The sequence below is a fragment of the Ursus americanus genome, chromosome 23 (assembly GCF_024610735.1).
Source record: "Ursus americanus isolate L20-20 chromosome 23, mUrsAme1.1.p, whole genome shotgun sequence".
Taxonomy (NCBI): domain Eukaryota; kingdom Metazoa; phylum Chordata; class Mammalia; order Carnivora; family Ursidae; genus Ursus; species Ursus americanus.
In genome coordinates, this window is record NC_142149.1 from 6,576,551 (window position 1) to 6,594,285 (window position 17,735).

General features: G+C 52.8%; 2 protein-coding genes across 4 annotated transcripts; both read left to right on the top strand.

The window, feature by feature from the left end:
• Positions 1 to 1,148: 1,148 nt before the first annotated feature.
• Positions 1,149 to 9,266, top strand: LOC123803012 (protein CD300H). The gene is made up of 4 exons (XM_045814125.2): positions 1,149 to 1,507; positions 5,728 to 6,085; positions 7,137 to 7,393; positions 8,478 to 9,266. The coding sequence occupies exons 1-4, from the start codon at positions 1,468 to 1,470 to the stop codon at positions 8,567 to 8,569; spliced, it is 747 nt and encodes a 248-aa protein (XP_045670081.2). The 5' UTR covers positions 1,149 to 1,467; the 3' UTR covers positions 8,570 to 9,266.
• Positions 9,267 to 12,740: 3,474 nt separating this feature from the next.
• Positions 12,741 to 17,328, top strand: LOC123803216 (CMRF35-like molecule 6). Of its 3 annotated transcripts, XM_045814517.2 has the most exons (5): positions 12,741 to 13,211; positions 13,725 to 14,060; positions 15,767 to 15,890; positions 16,454 to 16,491; positions 16,991 to 17,328. In XM_045814517.2, the coding sequence occupies exons 1-5, from the start codon at positions 13,151 to 13,153 to the stop codon at positions 17,050 to 17,052; spliced, it is 621 nt and encodes a 206-aa protein (XP_045670473.1). In that variant the 5' UTR covers positions 12,741 to 13,150; the 3' UTR covers positions 17,053 to 17,328. The 3 variants fall into 3 exon arrangements, with proteins under 3 accessions (XP_045670473.1, XP_045670472.1, XP_087710265.1); XM_045814516.2 differs by lacking the exon at positions 16,454 to 16,491; XM_087854139.1 differs by lacking the exon at positions 16,454 to 16,491 and having other exon boundaries at positions 13,941 to 14,060.
• Positions 17,329 to 17,735: the final 407 nt, after the last annotated feature.

The following is a 17,735-nucleotide window of genomic DNA, read 5'->3' on the forward strand; positions in this document are numbered from 1 at the left end:
GGTGGAACTTTCTGGGGCACGTCACAGATCATATTTGAGGGGGAATGATTTTCCTTTAAGGTCATGTTGAAAAGAAAATCCTAATCCTCAGGCGAAATGTCACAAGGACTAGTGAGAAGACGGTACAAAAATGAATATGAATCTTTGTAGCTCTTCCCGTACCCAACCCCTAAGGGTTAACAAGGGAGCGATGGAGCCCAAGTAAATGGAAGCTAATGAAATGGAAAATCCTTCTGCTTCTAGCAAACTTCCTCCTTCCTAGCTCTGCCAGTTTCTGTGTCATCGTTGAGCACGTTGTGCAGGAAATGACCTTCCGCCATAAGAGGGGAAGGTACACGCACACACACGCACACGCACACACACACTCATGCACACACACACAAAACATCAGAATATACGAGGTCTCCCAGTAGAGCAAAAAACAAGCAGGCAAGTTATTTACTGAAACATCCAGCTAAGAACGCTTGACGATGGGATCCCAGAATTTTAGGCTTTTCTATTTACGTGAATCTGAGTTCTTGGATAAGATATCTCAAATTTGTACCTGACTTTATAAGTCCTCTCAGGCTGTTTTGTGTCATTTGGCACATTTCTGGCCAAGTGCACCTGAGTTACTGAAACTTCAGTAGCCACGAGAATCTTGGGCCCATTTAACCACATAGGTTAAAGGTGAGGATTGAGGGTGGCTTGGTGCCAAAGTGCTGGGCCCTGGTCAAGAGCACGTGACCAAGACAGGAACCCATTCAAGGCATCTGGGGGCTGGTGAGGCCAGACTGAGGGCTGGGGGTTGAAAAAGGCAGAGCCCACACCGAGAGGGGACCCAGCCTCACACTCTGCTCCAGCAAGAGCCAGAGACAGGGCCGGCGCATGGGGGTGCCCCTTCGTAGGCATGCCGGGCCCCCACTCAGAAGGGCTTGATTTAATGCTCCTTTGTCACTATCTTGAAATTATTGGGTTCTGGGACAAAGGCATTTCCATTTTGCCCTGGGCCCTGCAAATAGAGGGTCTTGTCCAGAGAAGGCTTGGTCATGCCTTTTCTTCGCAGGACTGCTCATGCCAGCCACATTAGCCACAGGGCATTTGCTATTCATAGATGGGGGGCCGGGGAGGGTCGGGGGGTTGCTTGGAAAATCTAGGTGGAAGTCAGTGTGACCGCCTGGCTGAATGGCACCAGGGTGTGTCAGCTGCGGGTGAAGTTATGGTAAGGGTGTCATCTCAGAGGGAACAGAAACAAGAACTGTGCATTCAAGTGTGCTTCTGACGACGAACTTCAGCAAGCCGTCTACTGACCACATGATGCCCTGAGCCCCTCGCTTCCCCCATTTTCTGAGCAGTGTGAGAAAAGAACCAAGAAGCTGAAGAAGGAAGCAGAGAAATGCCAAGAAAAGCAGAAGAGGAGACAGGGTCAGCGGGCCCTGGGCGAGAAGGCTCCAGCTGCAGCTGGAGAGACACCAGAGGGACGGGACCATGTGGTTGCCATCAGCTCTGCTGCTCTTCTGTGTCCCAGGTGAGCGGGGCTGGGCAGGTCAGGGTGACAGTGGTGTGGGGCAAGGCTGGCAATGGGGAAGGGAAGAGTTGAGGATACAAGCAAAGAGGGGAAGAGGTGAGCACGGAGAAGCCTCGACCCGGGGAAGAGGAGGAGTTATTAATGGTAAGATGAGAGCACACATGGAGCGCTAAAGAAATTGGCCACTTGAATCATCACTCCCACCATTCTGGAAATCAGGAATTCTGTCTTCTGCATCAGCCCTGGGGAGGAGAGCAGAAAACTAATACTAATTGGACTAACCACTGCACGACCCGACTTTCCCTGTAATCGAATCCAATTCTTATTGCAATCCTATGAAAACTAGAGACCAAGACACAGAGAGATGCAAATTATTTACTCTAGATCAGCTCATCGAAGGCAGCTTTCTTTCCAAGGTCATCACCTTTTTTTTTTTTTTTTTTAAATAATACGTTGGTCACTTAGTACATAAGCCCCCTTGTGAATAGGCATTTATGTATCCCAGGTGCTGACATAGGCCCCCATGGGGGGCCCTGTGTCTCTGACAGGTCTGGCCTGGCCCGGGGGCGGGGGGGGGGCTGCACTCTGAACCCCCCCGCCTCCCCCAAAGGTGACATGGCTGGAGACTTGTGGACATCCAACTCTGAGAGTTCCCATCAACACAGTTTCTCTCTTTTTTGTTTTGGACACTGGAAGGAAAATAACTTTATTACAAGTGGGGGGAAAAGTCAAGACAACTCACCAGTTTGCTCTGGTCCTATGCAAACACAAATGGAGCAATTAGAATACAAAGTAATCTGAGGTCAGAGCCAACTTTCAGAGCCCAAGCAGGAAAAAATCTGTATTACATTAATTCCCATTTCCCCTCCCTTCTAGCTGTATTAATCAAGGTGCACCAAAACCCTTAAAAATATCACTCCCAAAATAGGACACTAAAATTCAGAACATAAAGATACTCTGCATGATAAAGCTGACTGACCGATCTTAGACTTTTAAACCTTAACCAACTTTAAATAACAATGCTTTAGTTAAGTGACTAAATTAAAAAATAAATTTAAAAAATAAAGCACGTTTAAAACACCAAGTTTTGGTGACCAGGATAGGTAAAGTAATTTTATTATAAATTTGAGGATCTAAAAAGTAATTTGTTACATTTACAAAGATAAATCTGGCCCGTATCAAGCATGTCTGTCATGCACAGTGACACGGGGCTTCTCGGGCAGGAGAAGACACACACAGCCCCACTGCCCTTCAGGGATGGGACCAGCCAGACGAAAAAAAAATTATACTGACTCAGAACTAGGTCACACTGATGAGATCAGTTTGGTTTACACTCTGGCATTGGGACGGCGAAGGTTCGGGATAGAAGTCTCATTGAAGGTTGCCTCCAGCAATGCAAGCATCTCTTTTCCTATTTTTTTTTTTTTAAGATTTTTTATTTATTTATGTGACAGAGAGACAGCCAGCGAGAGAGGGAACACAAGCAGGGAGAGTGGGAGAGGAAGAAGCAGGCTCCTAGCCGAGGAGCCCGATGTGGGACTCGATCCCGGAATGCCGGGATCACGCCCTGAGCCAAAGGCAGACGCTTAACGACTGCGCTACCCAGGCGCCCCTCTTTTCCTACTTTTTATCTCAATGATACGGAGGAGACTTTCTGTAATTAAGGAGAGTTGTGATTCAATTGGTCTGTAAACCTGAGTCTGAAAATGCATAGGAGCTGGTTGACGTAAGAAGACCGACGCCAGGCAAAGGGAAAACACAGAGGCCGGGGTTCTAGACCGTGACAGTCCAGCCACAGAGGTGCTGAGGGCAAGTCATGACAAGCCCAGCAGGGGGGCCATTCACACAAGGGCCAGAAGAGACCTCAAGCTAAGCCAGCGTCCTGCTTCTAAAGGAGATAAATGTGTCTAGCCAGTTACTTGCCCTTGCACTCAGAGGATGGAACCCGAGGTCTCTTTTACTTTGTAATGATGTTTTTAAGATTACTAAAGGCAGCATCTTTGAAGTCAGAGCTGTAGGAAGCATCGGGGGCTTGTGGGGTCCGGAGCAATCACGGTCCGGGTCAGGAGAGGAGCGAGCAGCACCCAGAGGCCGCTGAGACAGAGGGGAGAGCACCCTGGTGCTTCAGGGGATGAGTTTACTCCCAGGGGCCATTAGGCAACAATGCCAGTTGACAATTTTGGCTCTCGCCACTGGGGGAAGGGCGCTGCTGGTAATTAGTGGGGGAGGGGCCAGGGGTTTTGCTGAACTTTCTACCGTGCACCTGGGAGTCGGGACTTTCTTTTCCAGAGCCTGGTGGGCAGGAAGCTTGCTGTGGGGGTAGAGGGTGGGGTGGGGGGACACGGTGCTGAATCAGGTTCAGGATCTGGGTGTAACAGAGCGTTCCTGACAATGTTTTCTCATCCAGCCCTGAGGAAGCAGCCCCACATGTTCAAGGCTGGGGCTTAAGCAACTGAAAGAGGAAGCAGAGTGGGAACCTTGCCCTGAAGGGTCCACCCACCCCCACTCAGGTGCCCCTATAGCCTAACCCCAGTTGGGAGCAATTGTATAGAGAAGATTCAGTGTTGTTGCCCCCATGGCCCCCAGCCCCAAGTCTGTGTCTGGAGGACCTCAGGCTGGGGCATTTTGCGCCCTTGAGCACAGATCCTCAACCTCCCCACTGCTGACGATGGGCCTGGATCATTCTGTGTCGAGGGGCTGTCTTGTGCCCTGTAGGACGCTTAGCAGCATCCCTGGCCTCTCCCCACTGGATGCCAGTAGCAGCTGACCACCCCTCAAGCTGTGACAACCAGAAATGTCTTCAAACATTGCCGAATGTCTCCTGGGGGGGGGGGCACTGTCACCCCCAGTTGAGGGCCACTGCTTTGCAGACTGTGGGTGGTTAGACAGACAGCCTTGTGATGGCGAATATCGGTCAGTGGGCCACTTGAGCTTGCTTTCTGGGAAACGCAGTGAGAAAATGCAAGGTATTTAGAATGAAGAAGCAAAAAATTTAATTTCTCTTCTAATTTTAGAATAAAAAACAGGAAAGCCTCATATTCTGTGGATGACAATGTATTGCCTGGATAGGTGGATGGAGGGAGGGAAGAATGGATGGATGGGTGGACAGATGGATAGACGGACAGACAGAAGGATGACAGGTAGGTAGAGGACATGCACAATTCTTTTTCAGAAGTTTGGCATTAGGTATCCCTTTGCCCTGGGTTACCACCCTTCCTTGCTAAGAGCAGGTCAGACAATAGCCATGCCTTGGAGTGATGAGGACCGTTCAGGTGTCTGGGGCTGGCATGGCTCTTCAGGCAGGAAGCACAGAGTTTAGGAGGCTGCGTCCTGATTATTTAAAACTGGGGCCTCCAGGGCGACTGGAGGAGGGAGGACAATGTCAAAGCCTTGGAGGTGGCGCAAGAGCTAGAGATGAGGCCCAGGGCATGCCAAGGTTGGTGGGTGGCTGCCGAGGGGTGGGGGAAGGAGCAGCGTGGAGCAGGGAGTCCCTGAAGATGTTAGGTGATGGCAAGTGTTGCCAAAGGATTCTGTCCTGGGAGGAAAATCCAAGTGCGTTTATCCTTAAATCATAGCCAAAATGAACCCCTTCCTGATGGCCTCTTTATACCCCCTGGCCACTCCCATCTCCCGTGTGACATAGACCTTGAGCAAGAGGTTCCACCCGAACAAGAGGGGTTATAAGCTTGGGGTCTACAGATGATCATTTGGGAAGGGGACCTGCCAGAAAGAAGCTGATGGCTTCTTCTAGCTCTCAATACTGCTCTTCGTCTGGACTTCCTTGGTTCCCATTCTTGTTTCCTGTTTCCTATTCCATCTGCCTGTTCATCCACGCATCCGTCCATCCATTTATCTGGAGTATACTCAGTGGCGTCATCAGTTCTTGGTGATGGACGAGCACAACAGCTGTTTTCTCTCATGACTGATATATCTGGGAACCCAGAACCTGTCTGGGGCCACCCCAAATCTCCCGCTCCCCCCACATTCTAAGTTGGCTGAGCACACACAGGCTGGGCATGGCCTCTAGAGTCTCAGAATCCCACACCAAGCATCTCCTTGGGTCTCCCCCCTTGTGTCTGCCAACAGCCCATACCTCCCTGGTTCCTACCCCTCCCCCCTCCAGCCTCAGGGTGACATCTGGGCTTCCAGGGGACCTGACCCCTCAAGGCCCCTCCAGCCCAGGCTCTTCAGGTGAAGAAAACATTGATGGTGTCTTTCAGGCTCTTTGTCTCTGAGTGGCCCCAGCACTGTGATGGGCACCGTGGGGGGATCCCTGGGCGTGCAGTGTCGGTACGAGGAGAAATACAAGACTTTTACCAAATACTGGTGCCGGCAACCATGCCTGCCACTTTGGAACCAGCTTGTGGCCACCGGACGGTCTGAGGAAGAGATGAGGAGTGGCCGCGTGTCCATCGTGGACCATTCTGGAGACCTCGCTTTCACTGTGACCTTGGAGAACCTCACTGCAGCTGATGCAGGAAAGTACAGGTGTGGGATCGCAACAATAATGCACGAAGAAGGACTCCACGGATTCCTGCCTGACCTCTTTTTCCAGGTTCAAGTGTTTGTGTCCCCCAGGTAAGACCCTGCTTTTCTCCACTGCCATGGAAGACGGGATCTGAGTTCATCCCTGCAGAGCACTGGAGGAAATCTCAACTCAGGAGAAAAGAACCAGGCCAGGTGTTTGGGCCTCAGAGACTCAGGGCCAAGTGGGCTGGGTGGGTGTGAGTGCGTGGGAAATGTGGGTGCATGGGAGTGTGCACGAGTGTGAAAGAGCATGCCTGTGCATGCGTGTGTGAGAGACTATGTGTGCAAGCCCATGAGAATGAGGGAGGGTGTGAGTGTGACATCCTGCCGCTAGCCCAGGTCCTGATAAGAGCTGCGGGCCTCTGGAATTCTGAGGCTGGTGTGGATATGGAGGGCCCTGGGACATGTGTCTCTATCAGGACCAGGGGCTTGTGCTGCCCTCCTGTCCTCACAAAGTTGTGTGTCCCTGTTTTCTGACTTCCCTGACTTGATCTCTGCAGTCTTCTGGCAGGGTGGACAAGGAAGGGGGGCTGCACGGCTGGGGGTGGGACCTGAGGCCTATCTCCTGTGCCAACATTCAAACATTTCTGTTTCCAGTGAGATGAGGGACGCTGAAGTGCTTAATGGGGAAGGCGATGCTTCTCTGGTCCTGGATTATGATATGTCCCCCTGCAGAGCAGATTGGGATGGTGTTGAATGGGGATATGCCACACTCTGCCAGGCCTGGGTCTGGCTAGGGGGAGATGGTGGTCACAGAAGCTCTGTGCAGCCCCTTCCCTGGGTTCCCTCTGCTTTGTGAAGTCTCAGAGGGTTTCTGGGAGCCAGAACCTCCTGGGTCCTCACATCTCCCTTTCTCTCCATTCCTCACCACCACAACCTCAGGTGTCTGCTGCGTCCTTATGCTCAAGGTCAAGACTTGAGCTGAAGGACAAGATCTGGGGTCCTGAGCAAGGGGCTGTTTGGCCTGGTACCAACGAGCTTTGATGCTGATACTGACTTTTGAGGCCACAGGACCTGGGCACAAAGGCAGATGCAGGAAAGACAGAACCGGGGCCTCCTGTCCCGGAGGAAACTCCTGCCCATCACTGCGTCCCTCCCACAGGTCCCCGCGCGGCAGCGTCCACTTCCTGCTCCTCATTCTCCTCAAGGTGCCCCTGTTTCTGATGATGCTCAGTGCCGTCCTCTGGGTCAACAGGCCTCAGTGGGCAGTTTGTGGGACACAGAGTCGGCCTGCTGAAGACAACCTGCAGCCCTCCTTGCCCGTCCATACCCTGTCCAGAGACACCGGCACTCAGACTAGAGAAGGAAGAACTTCGGACCCCAACCTTCTATCTCTTCTGACCTTGTTGCCAAAAACTGGTAAATAAAAAAAAAAAAGCTTGAAAAAACGCAATAAAATATCTCACACACACGTGTGCGTATACCATAGACGTGCATAGGGCTTGGCTGGGAGAAGAGGGAAAACATTCCCCAGGACTCCTAACGTCCCGGCAGACAGCGCCAAGCACAGCCTGGTTGGCCAGGGGAGCCCAAGGCGAGGGAGGGCCTGCTCTTTGGTGACCTTGCCCTCCTGAGAACCCCCAGTGCAGCCTCTCAACTCAACATTCCTTCCTTTCTCCATCCACTCACCAAACAGTCACCAGGAGCCTGCGTAGCACCGGGCTTGTGTCTAGGTGCTGGGGATACAGCGGTCAACAAAACTCGGGCTTTCTATTCTGAAGGTGATTTCAGAAACTAAAGAAATAAAGAATATTGGTTTATAAGAAGTGTCATGAAGAAGAATGGATGAGAGTTCAGAGGATGGGGTGACAGTGGACAGGGAGAGCTTCATTATTATTATTATTATTATCATTATTATTATTATTTTTATTACTATGTTCAGTTAGCCACTGTATTGTGCATCTTAGTTTTTGATGTAGTGATCAATGATTCATTAGTTACGGATCACGCCCCGTGCTCATCACAACACGCGCCGTCCTCAATACCCATCACCCGGCTGCTCCATTCCCAGCCTCCCCTCTGAAAGCCTCAGTTTGTTTCCCGGAGTCCATAGTCTCTCATGGTTCGTCTCCCCCTCTGGTTCTGCCCCCCGCCCTTCATTTTCCCTTCCTTCTTCTAATGTCCTCCCTGCTATTCCTTATGTTCCACAAATAACTGAAACCATAGGATAATTGTCTGTCTCTGCTTGACTACTGAGCATTTATCCCAAAGATGTAGATGTAAAACTTTTTTACTTTAATTCAATTAATTAACATCTAATGTATTACTAGTTTCAGAGGGAGAGTTCACTGATTCATGAGTCTTATGTAACACCCAGGGCTCATTACACCCCGTGCCCTCCTTAATGTCCATCACCCAGTTACTCCATCCCCCACCCCACTCCCCTCCAGCAACCCTCAGTTTGTTTCCTATGATTAAGAGTCTCTTATGCTTTGTACAATAGGCATTTCTAGTTCCCAAGTCCTGGATGAGAAGGAAGGTAACAACCAGAGGACACCTCCTGCAGTTCTTCAAGCCACCAAAAGATGGCGATAGTGACCACTTGCAGAACTTCTGGGCAGACTCTCTTCAAGGGATTGAAAATAATTCTGCTCTAAGGGGATTGCTTCTCAGCTGCTGAGTCCCTCCTGGCTGATTCATTGCTCTGATCCTGGCCACCCCCGGGGTTAGAACTAGACCCACTGCACCCTGATGACCTTTCCTCCCCAGGCTGAGTTCCACAGCCTGCCTCACTCCCCAAGCCCCATCCTGTTCATCAGCCTGAGCTGGTGGCTTAGGAATCCCTGTGTCTCCCTTGGGGCCAACTAGAAGGGGACCCAACATTCACAGGTGCAGAGCTCAAGGAGCAACCAGGGGTCTGGATTCCCGAGGGTAGCTCAGATTGGATTAGTCGGGGCCCTACCACCTGTGCCCGGGAAGGGGCTAGAACCAGGCAGAAAGACAGGGCACGTGTGACTCCAGCCCAGGGCTTCAGCTTTATTGAAGCAGCACCCACACAGCTCTTCTGGATTCTTTCCCCCCTGGAAGAGGGAGAGAGAGCCGGTGCCCCCTACTGAGCGTGGGCAGCTGGCTTGGATCTTGGTGTGGTGACAAAGGACAATGCAATGCTTCCTCTAATTGCCCAGGAGTGAGGGAAGCAGCTCTCTCAAGACTCACTATGACCAGTGCCAGCAAGGTCTGAGGAAAGGAGGCGGAGGGAATGAGAAGCAAGGAGACAGAGGTGCCAGGACCAAGAGAGATGGGCAGGAACGGGCAGGAGGTTGGGGTGGGAGGGTCTATCCTGCAGCGCAGGGAGAGAGGGCTGCCTTTTGCTTCTGGCCTGGCATCCCATGAACAGCCTCAAAAGTCGTCTCTAACATTATCTCCTAACTGAATTATCTGTACAATCAGGGCTGCACTGACATACATGTTTATCCTACTATTTCTACGTGTGTTTTCTTCCTACCAAACCACAAATAAATTGACATTTTAATTCAGGCATCATTTTTATAACCTAATTAATTAAGCCTTATGATCATTTCCATATTGAAAACTTGATTCATGAGCTTTACACATTTCAAATACACTATATATATATTTTTTTCTTTTTTTTTTTTTGTCCCCGGAGTGCCCACACTGTCCCTTCAGCCACAAGCTCTCAGCATCTCTCGAGCCCTGGTGCACACGGCCCAAGGGCCTCTGCTCCTCATCCCCTTCTACTCAGAGCCTCAACAGATTGGCTGAGGCCCACCCACCCCAGGGAGAGCAACCGACCTCACTGAGTCCATGGATTCCAATGCTCATCTCATCCAGAAACATCCTCCCAGACACACCCACACATAGTCTTCCATCTGAGCAGCCCGTGGCCAGGTAACCCATGACATTCTCCGTCACCCCGCGGACTCTAACCTGACGTCAAGTTTCTGTTGTTATCGCTCTGCCCACCTGCTGGGTCTCCCAACGTCCCAGCTCAACCAGGAGCTGCAGAAACTGAAGTGTTTTCAGAAGAGGGGAAGGGAGAGAGAGAAGGGGGAGATGGTGGTGGGCTGAGAAGCCTGAGGGAACAGTGAGTCTCTGTCAAGTTTCTCAGTTTGGGTTGCAATGGCCACCAGCTGCCGAACAAACCCTGTCATTCTTCTTCCTGGGTCTGAGGATGGTGCTTTGCGCTTTTGCTGGCTCTTGGCCACTGTCTCCCTGCCAGAGTCATGGTCTGAGGGAAAGGCCCTTGAGCAGTTGTGCCAGAGGAATCTGGGTTCGAATCCTGCCATCATCGCTTCCAATATGCTTCTGGTCGGTTTGCTGACTGAGCTGTTGGCAGGAAGCTAGGGGATGGGGGGAGATTATGTAAAGACATGAAAGTAAACCTCCCCCCAAAATCAAGCAAAGTTTCAGAGGGATGCTTTCATGTTTTGGTTTTTGGTTTTTACATTCCTTTTTTTTTTTTTTTAAGATTTTATTTATTTATTTGACAGAGAGAGACAGCTAGCTAGAGAGGGAACACAGCAGGGGGAGTGGGAGAGGAAGATGCAGGCTCATAGCGGAGGAGCCTGATGTGGGGCTGGATCCCGTAACGCCGGGATCGCGCCCTGAGCCGAAGGGAGACGCTTAACGACTGCGCCACCCAGGCGCCCCTGGGTTTTACATTCTTTGATTGGAGAGTCGCACAAGAGCAGGACATCGCACAAATCCGAAATCCACAGCTTACTGACGTTTTAGGAAGGGATATCCTTCCTGGCCTCCACTCAGATCACATCTCCTCGTCCTTCGACAGGGGTCCTGTGCATTGCATCAGGTGGGTCTGTGGCCCACAGGTATGGCGGAAGCAGCGGTATACAACTTGCAAGGATAACTCATAAATGTATTGTGTCTTGCTCTTTCTGGGACACACACTCGGAGGAAGCTGGGCGCCTTATCATGAAGACACTAACGTAGTTGTATTGGGCGAGGAGCTAAGGTCCATGTGAGGGCTCCATCTTGGAAGCAGCTCCTCCAGGCCAGGGCAGCCGTCCGATGAGTACAGCCTGGTCAACATCCTGACCACAACCTCGTGCAAGGACACCCTGAGCCACAACCACCCACAGGAGCCACTCTCCGATTCGTGACTCTAGGGACGTGTGAGAGAATAAATACTTATTGTTTCCAGACACGAAGTTTTGGGGGAATCTGTTATGCCGCCATCGACATCGAGTCTGTTGGACCACCCTTTCCTAGGGCCTATGTCTGCAGCCAATTGAGTCCTTATTCATTCAGTCAGTCGCTCATTTGCTCACAAGGAAACATTTACCATCTGTCATTTGTCACATGGTGCTGTTGGGCGCTGGGTCATCTGTGATGAATGAAACAGACCGAGAACGCTGCTATGATATGAGGTCTAGCCTAGTGGGGGAGATGGATAGAAACCACCAACATATAACATACAAGGTTTGATGAACTACGGAGGAAGCAAACAGGGGTTGGTGATGGAGACAACTGGCTGCCCCACAGGAAGAGTGATCTGGGAGGCCTTTCTGCGGGAGTGACATCCAAGGTGAAATCTAAAGAAGAAGAAGGACCATGGCAGAGAGATGAGGTGGGCAAAGCATCCAGGGAGAGGGACAAGCAGATGCGAAGGCCTTGGGCAGGGACGGGCACTGTGGCTGGAGCACGGGGACATTGGGGTGGGGGAGTAAAATGGAACCGCAGAACCCAGCAGTATCTGCGTCCACTCAGGCCACGTAAGCCAAGCAAGGAGAGTGGGTTTTCTGAAGGGTGTGGGACAATGGGTGTACTTCAGGAGGAAGAGAGGATATGGGCAGACGGAGAGTGCTAGAAGAAGTATTAGTGGGGAGTGGCAGAGAGAGGAATCCTGAGTGACAGGGTCTGGTTGCAGTAACTCTCGGAATATTGTTGCCTTTCACCTGGATAAGATAGTGTGGAGGAGGGGCGGATCTGGGGACAGAGTGTTTAGGGGACTTGAGAGACCTGGGTGTGCATGACATGAGGAGCTGGCCTAACCCAGGCAGGACGTCGGACCCTGCACCCTGACCTGCCTCCCAACCATTTCCAGCATAAATTCACCCCAATCCCATCATGTCATGAGAACAAGCCACTCTGAGACAGCACAGACCCACCTCCCCACTTCCTGGCAAGGACCGTCCCCCATCTGCACCTTGAAGAGGCCCCGGTCACCCCTGTGAACCCAAAAGGGACACTGGCAGCCAGTGCTTTGTCAGACCACCCTCTTGTTACACAACCGCCCCTCCTGCCCCTGCATGGAGAGAAGCCCAGTCTCAGCTTCACATGTCCCCAGCGTCCCCTAAGCTCCTTCAATCTCTGGACACTCTTGTCCGTTGTCAGTACTCTGCCCTGCGAGTCACAGTAGAGTGGACTTTCCAGAGAAGAAAGAGTCAAATGTGAGGAGCTCAAGGGGTGGGTGATGCCTGCTTCACGTCCATATCTGGACAACAGGGAAACACACAGGAGGGAAGCCTCGGGGATTTGTCCCTGGTTGGGAACGCAGAACCCAAATGGGACCTTTGAACACATGAGGTCACAGTGCCAAGTTGTGGGGCCAGAGAAGAGCAGGGTCCCATGGGGACTGTGGGTGCCTGGAGCTGCAGGCTGGGGGGTCCTAACACCCCTTGGTCACCTCTGATGCCTGAGAGGATGGGCTACTGGGGGCTCCACCCCAGACATGGTCCATCCTGACCACAAGGAAGTGACATGTCATGCGGGTGAGGAAGTCCCTCAGAGCAGGAAATGTTCAAGTGTGGCCACACTCTGTGGGATGAGTGTGGACAGTGAGAGGAGCAGCTGTGGACTGTGGAAGGGACAGCAATCTGAATGCAATCTTGGACCAGGAGCTGTCCTGACATTGGGATTGAGAGGATCCGGGTCACCAGGACGAGGGCTCTGCCTCGGACCGGGCTGCTTCTCTTCCCAGCTTCCTGCACCCCGACCGGCTTGAGTCACCGTGGAAGAAGATCGTGAGACCAAACACAGAAGATCGTGAGACCAAACACAGATCGTGAGACGAGGAAGCAAAGAGGCCTCGGAAAGCAGAAGTGGGCCGTGGAGACCGGACCCTCTGTGAGGAGGCTTGAAATTGCCCCCCTCAGGAGCCTGGCTTTGCAGGGGGGTGACGTCTGTGCTGTAGACATGACCCCGGGGAACGGGAGGCCGTGGCTTCCCGTAGCTCTGCTCCTTCTGCAGGTCCCAGGTGAGCGGGGCTGAGCCTGGGCTGGGAAGTCTGCCCTGAGTGGGAGGGAGGGAGACAGGGGACGGGGTGTGGGGCGGCCCAGGGGATGGAGGGAGGACGTGGGAGGGAGGAGGGAGAGGAGAGAAGATTCTAGGGTCGGCCAGCACTGCCTCAGCAGTGACCAGGAGGATTCAGTGTATAAAGCAGGTGAGTCGTGTCCACTATAGTGGACAGAGCTGCCCGGACGATGGGGGGAGGAGGTCCTACACACCTGTACTGCAGTGTCACAGTCAGAAACGAGGTCTCAGCACATTACACACACACACACACACACACACCATGGACACCCTCTCCTTGTGCCACTCTGTGAGGAGGGAACTACATCTCCTCCCTCTGGTCTCAGGAAAAGCCTGTCTCCTGCCAAGTTCTCCTCCAGACCCCAAGGGCCCTTGAGGGACTCAAGAGTCGCTTGACTCCGGGTCCCCTAGACCCAGGCCCATCTGATGAGGATCCACACTTGGCTGTGTTTTCCAGGCTGTTCGTCTCTGAGTGGCCCCAACTCCACAATGGGCACTGTGGGGGGATCCCTGAGTGTGCAGTGTCGGTACAAGGAGAAATTCAGAGAGACTGCCAAATACTGGTGCAAAACCCCATGTTTGAGGGATATTGTGGTGACCAAAGAGGCAGACAGAGAAGTGAGGACCGGTCGTGTGTCCATCAGGGACCATCGTGCAGACCTCACCTTCACAGTGACCTTGGAGAACCTCACAGAGGATGATGCAGGAACGTACCGGTGTGGGATGGATACATCAGGGCTCCCGGGATATATGATCGATCTCACCTTCCGCGTTGTGGTGTCTGTGAGCCCAGGTGAGCTGTGCACACCCCTCCCCCAGCGCCAGCGCTAGGCCTGCCTAAGACTGGGCTGATCACCCGACCCTGTCAGGAAAGTGCTGGGGCCTAGGAGAGAAGAGTGGGATGAGGATGGGGTGGGTGAAGATGTGCCTGTATGTGTGTGTGTGTGTGTGTGTGTGTGTGTGTGTGTGTGTGTGTGTGTGTCTGTGTGTGTGTGTGCATGTATTGTGTCTGGTATCTGTCCGTGTGTGTGTCTAGGTGTGTGTGCATTTGTGTGTGCGGGGTGGTGTGGTCTGCACACTCACACAAGCCCGTGCACCCTCGGGCTGTCCTGGGAGCCTCTCCGTGCCCCGTCCTGACACACTCTCACAACTAAAGCTCTCCCAGGGTGGGCAGTGGGACTGGCCCTGCGTCTGGGGTCGGCTGCCTTCCTGTCCTAACAAGGGTCCTGTCCACGCTGAAGGGGAACCGAGTCTCTTCCCGGACCTCTCTCATCCTCCCAATGGAGAACGGGACCCCTAGGGCATTCGCTCCTCCCCCTGACTGGCCGCCATGACCCCGGGGCTCTAACAGGACATCACTGTGTCATGGATGGTTCCTGAGGTGCCAGTGTCACAGCTGTGTTCCTGGGGGTCTGCAGCAGACTCGACAGGGGCCCAAGAAGGAGCTCCAGACCCTGATGTGGGGCTTCTGTGAGCATTCGGGGACCACCCTGCCCCTCCAGCTTGACACACCCCAACCTTGTCTGGCACCTTGTTCCCACAGGAGGAGACCCAGAGAAACCCCTGAAAGCTCCCCTCAGACAAAGGAGAAGAACAATGAGAAAAATGAGTTCTCAGCTCTTATGGTTCCAAATTTACTTCCTTGTGCTGCTAAGAATTCTTTACTAGAACCCTGTTTTTGTTTCCTAACAACCACAGGGAGGTCATCCATCTAAGTGGGTAGATTTGTATCTTGGGTTCTTATCCTGATGTTGTCCCTGGTTCCTCTGAGGTTGTTCTTATGGGTCTTCGATTCTCTCACCCGGACATTTCCCTGCCAGGCTCTTTGTGGGATCCTAGGTAACAGTGAGGAGCCGAGCATCCTGGGACACCACCGGCTGTGTGAGGGAAAGACCTCTGTCCAGCTGGCTTCAGGACAGTCCACTATCTGTGGGGTCCCCCGGGTGTGTGTCTGTCTCTCTAGATCTTTCTGTCTGTCTTTCTGTCCTGTGGCCACCCAGGGCCATAGGTCTGGCTGACTGTTCGGGGACCGAGTGCTTTGAGGTCCAGGGTCCCATCATTCAGTGTAGACTCTGCCGAGTGCCCTGTTTCATGACCCTCACTGCAGACATCAGCCCTGCTAAGGGCCCTGCACCCACCCCCAGCTCTGGCTCCCTCTCTACAGAGTAAACCTCACCCCAACCTCTTTCAGGGGAAACAAGGTGTGGGGTGGCTGAGCCCGGAGCCCTGGGCCCTTTGCACACACTCTCACATGCCCTGGGGAGCAAGACGACTCTCCCTCTGAAAGCGCCCCCCCTGGCCAGGGTGCACGTGGAGAGGGCCCAAGGGGAGGGCCAGAGTTCCAGGCAGGCCGCGGTGTGGCTGAGGGGGGATGTGGAGCCAGGACATCTGTCGTGATGGCCCAAGTGACCAGGACTATGTGAGTCAGAGCCACAGAGCTGACGGAGGGTGGGAGAGCCCGAGGGAGGACAGCAGGCCTGACATGTGCTTCTCCCTCAGCCCGCACGGCAGCCCCCAGCTCTCTGAGGCCTACCAGCATCCCAGGTCTTCACACGACCCTGCCGGCCCCCACGTGGAGCACCGTGACCCTGCAGGAGACCCCCAATCCCAGCCAACATCCTGGGTAAGGGGCTATCAGGGGAGACCTTTGACACCTGGGTGATTGCTCGGCAACACGGAGGGCTGAGGCACGAGGGTGTGACTGTCTCAGCCTAGGTCCCTCACTTTTTTACCAATGCCACCCCTGATGGTGCAAGTCCTACCAAGGTCCAGGTACTGTCTAGGGATACGGCTCTGGGCCACCAAGACACCATCCTGCTGACACTTTGACCCAGTGAAGGAGTCAACCCGTTCATCAGTAGACGTAATGCCAGTTCGTGATGAATGCTTGGGGGCAATAGGACAGACGGGTCGGGGAGAGCCTGTGTGGGAGAGCGACAGGGCAATGGTATTGCTGCTTAATACACAATGGTCTGGAGGCCTGGCCTGTGAGAGGACGTTTCCCTGGAGACCTGTAGGATTTGGGGAGCCCACACTCGGGTATCTGCAGAGGTCCGGCTCTGGGGACAGGGAAGAGTACCTACAAGTGTTCTGCAAAGGGGGGCTCAGGACCCAGCCCAGGGCAGGTACTCTGGGGGCCCCTGCACACTCTATCCCCTGCTTCCCCCTCTGTCATCCCCCGCCCAGGCCCTCACTGGAGACCAGGCTTCTAAGGGAGAGGAGAGGTAACTGTGGTCATCCATTCCCTCCACCATTAACCCCTGAATGTCAAGGCTAAGGTTTGGAGGCCCCACAGAGGCGCCAGAAGCTCCCTGGGACTGAAGCAAACATTCATGGGAAATACTGTCTATGGGAGAGCAGACATCAGACAAGTAACCCCGGCAGTCATGTCTAGTCCACAGACAGGGTAACCCCCAGTGGGGAGGGCTTAGGTAGAACCCTTTTCCCGGCCCAGGTCCTGCCTGCTCCCCAGCATCTCCCTCAGGACACTCCAATGGCGGGACCCTTTCCATGTCCACATCCTGTCTCAAGGGCAATTGTTAGCCTGAAGGTCACAGGAGGGGTCTGTTGGGTGGGGCTGCCCCGCCCACGGACCCACCTGGGACTGATGTCTGTGTGGACTATTGTGGCCTCAGGACATGGGTGCAGGGACAGAAGGAAACGGGGGGTACCAGGGTGTCTCCCTGAAGATGTGGTCACTGCCTGTCACCGTGTCCCCCACAGGTCCCTGCTCAGCAACATCTACTTCCTGCTCCTGGTCTTCCTGGAGGTGCCCGTGCTTCTGAGCATGCTCAGTGCTGTCCTCTGGGTGAACAGGCCTCAGGGGCCTTGGGTGGAGGTCGATTCAGCCGGATAATGAAAACCAGCAAGACCAATTTTCCACTGATGACCCGCCCGGGAACACAGCCCATCTGATGGATGGGAATGGCCTTCTGACCAATACATCCAGCCATTGTCCATATTTCTATTAGAATACTCTAAACTTTTTTGGTAACTTTTCCTGCAATGTATTATAGACACAAAGATTGTTTCCAATAAATGCATACCCCTTAAGCCCGGAATACTCTTCAACCCTTGGGTGCCCACGTCATAGCTTGAGTAATAAACATCGTTCATATTTCTGAAGTCCCAGGCTCCCCTCTGAGGAAACCAACTATGAATTTCACATTCATGTTTTCCTTGTTTTCCTCATGGGTTTGCCATATATATGCATATATTTTTTCAAACGATATACTTATATGTTTTAGCAGTCCCCACGTTTACTTTTATTTTTTCTAGCTTTATTTAGATATAACTGACATATAATATTAAGTGAGCCGAAGGGGTAGGGTATGTTGATTTAATGCACATATATTGCGAACTGATTATTACTGTGGGGTTAGCTAACATCCCACCATGTCTCATCACTACTGTTTCTTTTTTGTGGTGAGAACATGTAATATCTTCTCTCTTAGCAACTTTCAAGTGT

Excerpts from the sequence above, each read along its gene's own strand:
- LOC123803012 (XM_045814125.2), top strand. The coding sequence starts at position 1,468 with ATGTGGTTGCCATCAGCTCTGCTGCTCTTCTGTGTCCCAG. Across the intron at positions 6,086-7,136 it reads CAAGTGTTTGTGTCCCCCAG|GTCCCCGCGCGGCAGCGTCC; the intron begins GTAAGACCCTGC and ends TCCCTCCCACAG. Across the intron at positions 7,394-8,477 it reads GACCTTGTTGCCAAAAACTG|GCATTTCTAGTTCCCAAGTC; the intron begins GTAAATAAAAAA and ends TTTGTACAATAG.
- LOC123803216 (XM_045814516.2), top strand. The coding sequence starts at position 13,151 with ATGACCCCGGGGAACGGGAGGCCGTGGCTTCCCGTAGCTCTGCTCCTT. Across the intron at positions 14,061-15,766 it reads TGTGGTGTCTGTGAGCCCAG|CCCGCACGGCAGCCCCCAGC; the intron begins GTGAGCTGTGCA and ends CTTCTCCCTCAG. Across the intron at positions 15,891-16,990 it reads AATCCCAGCCAACATCCTGG|GTCCCTGCTCAGCAACATCT; the intron begins GTAAGGGGCTAT and ends TGTCCCCCACAG.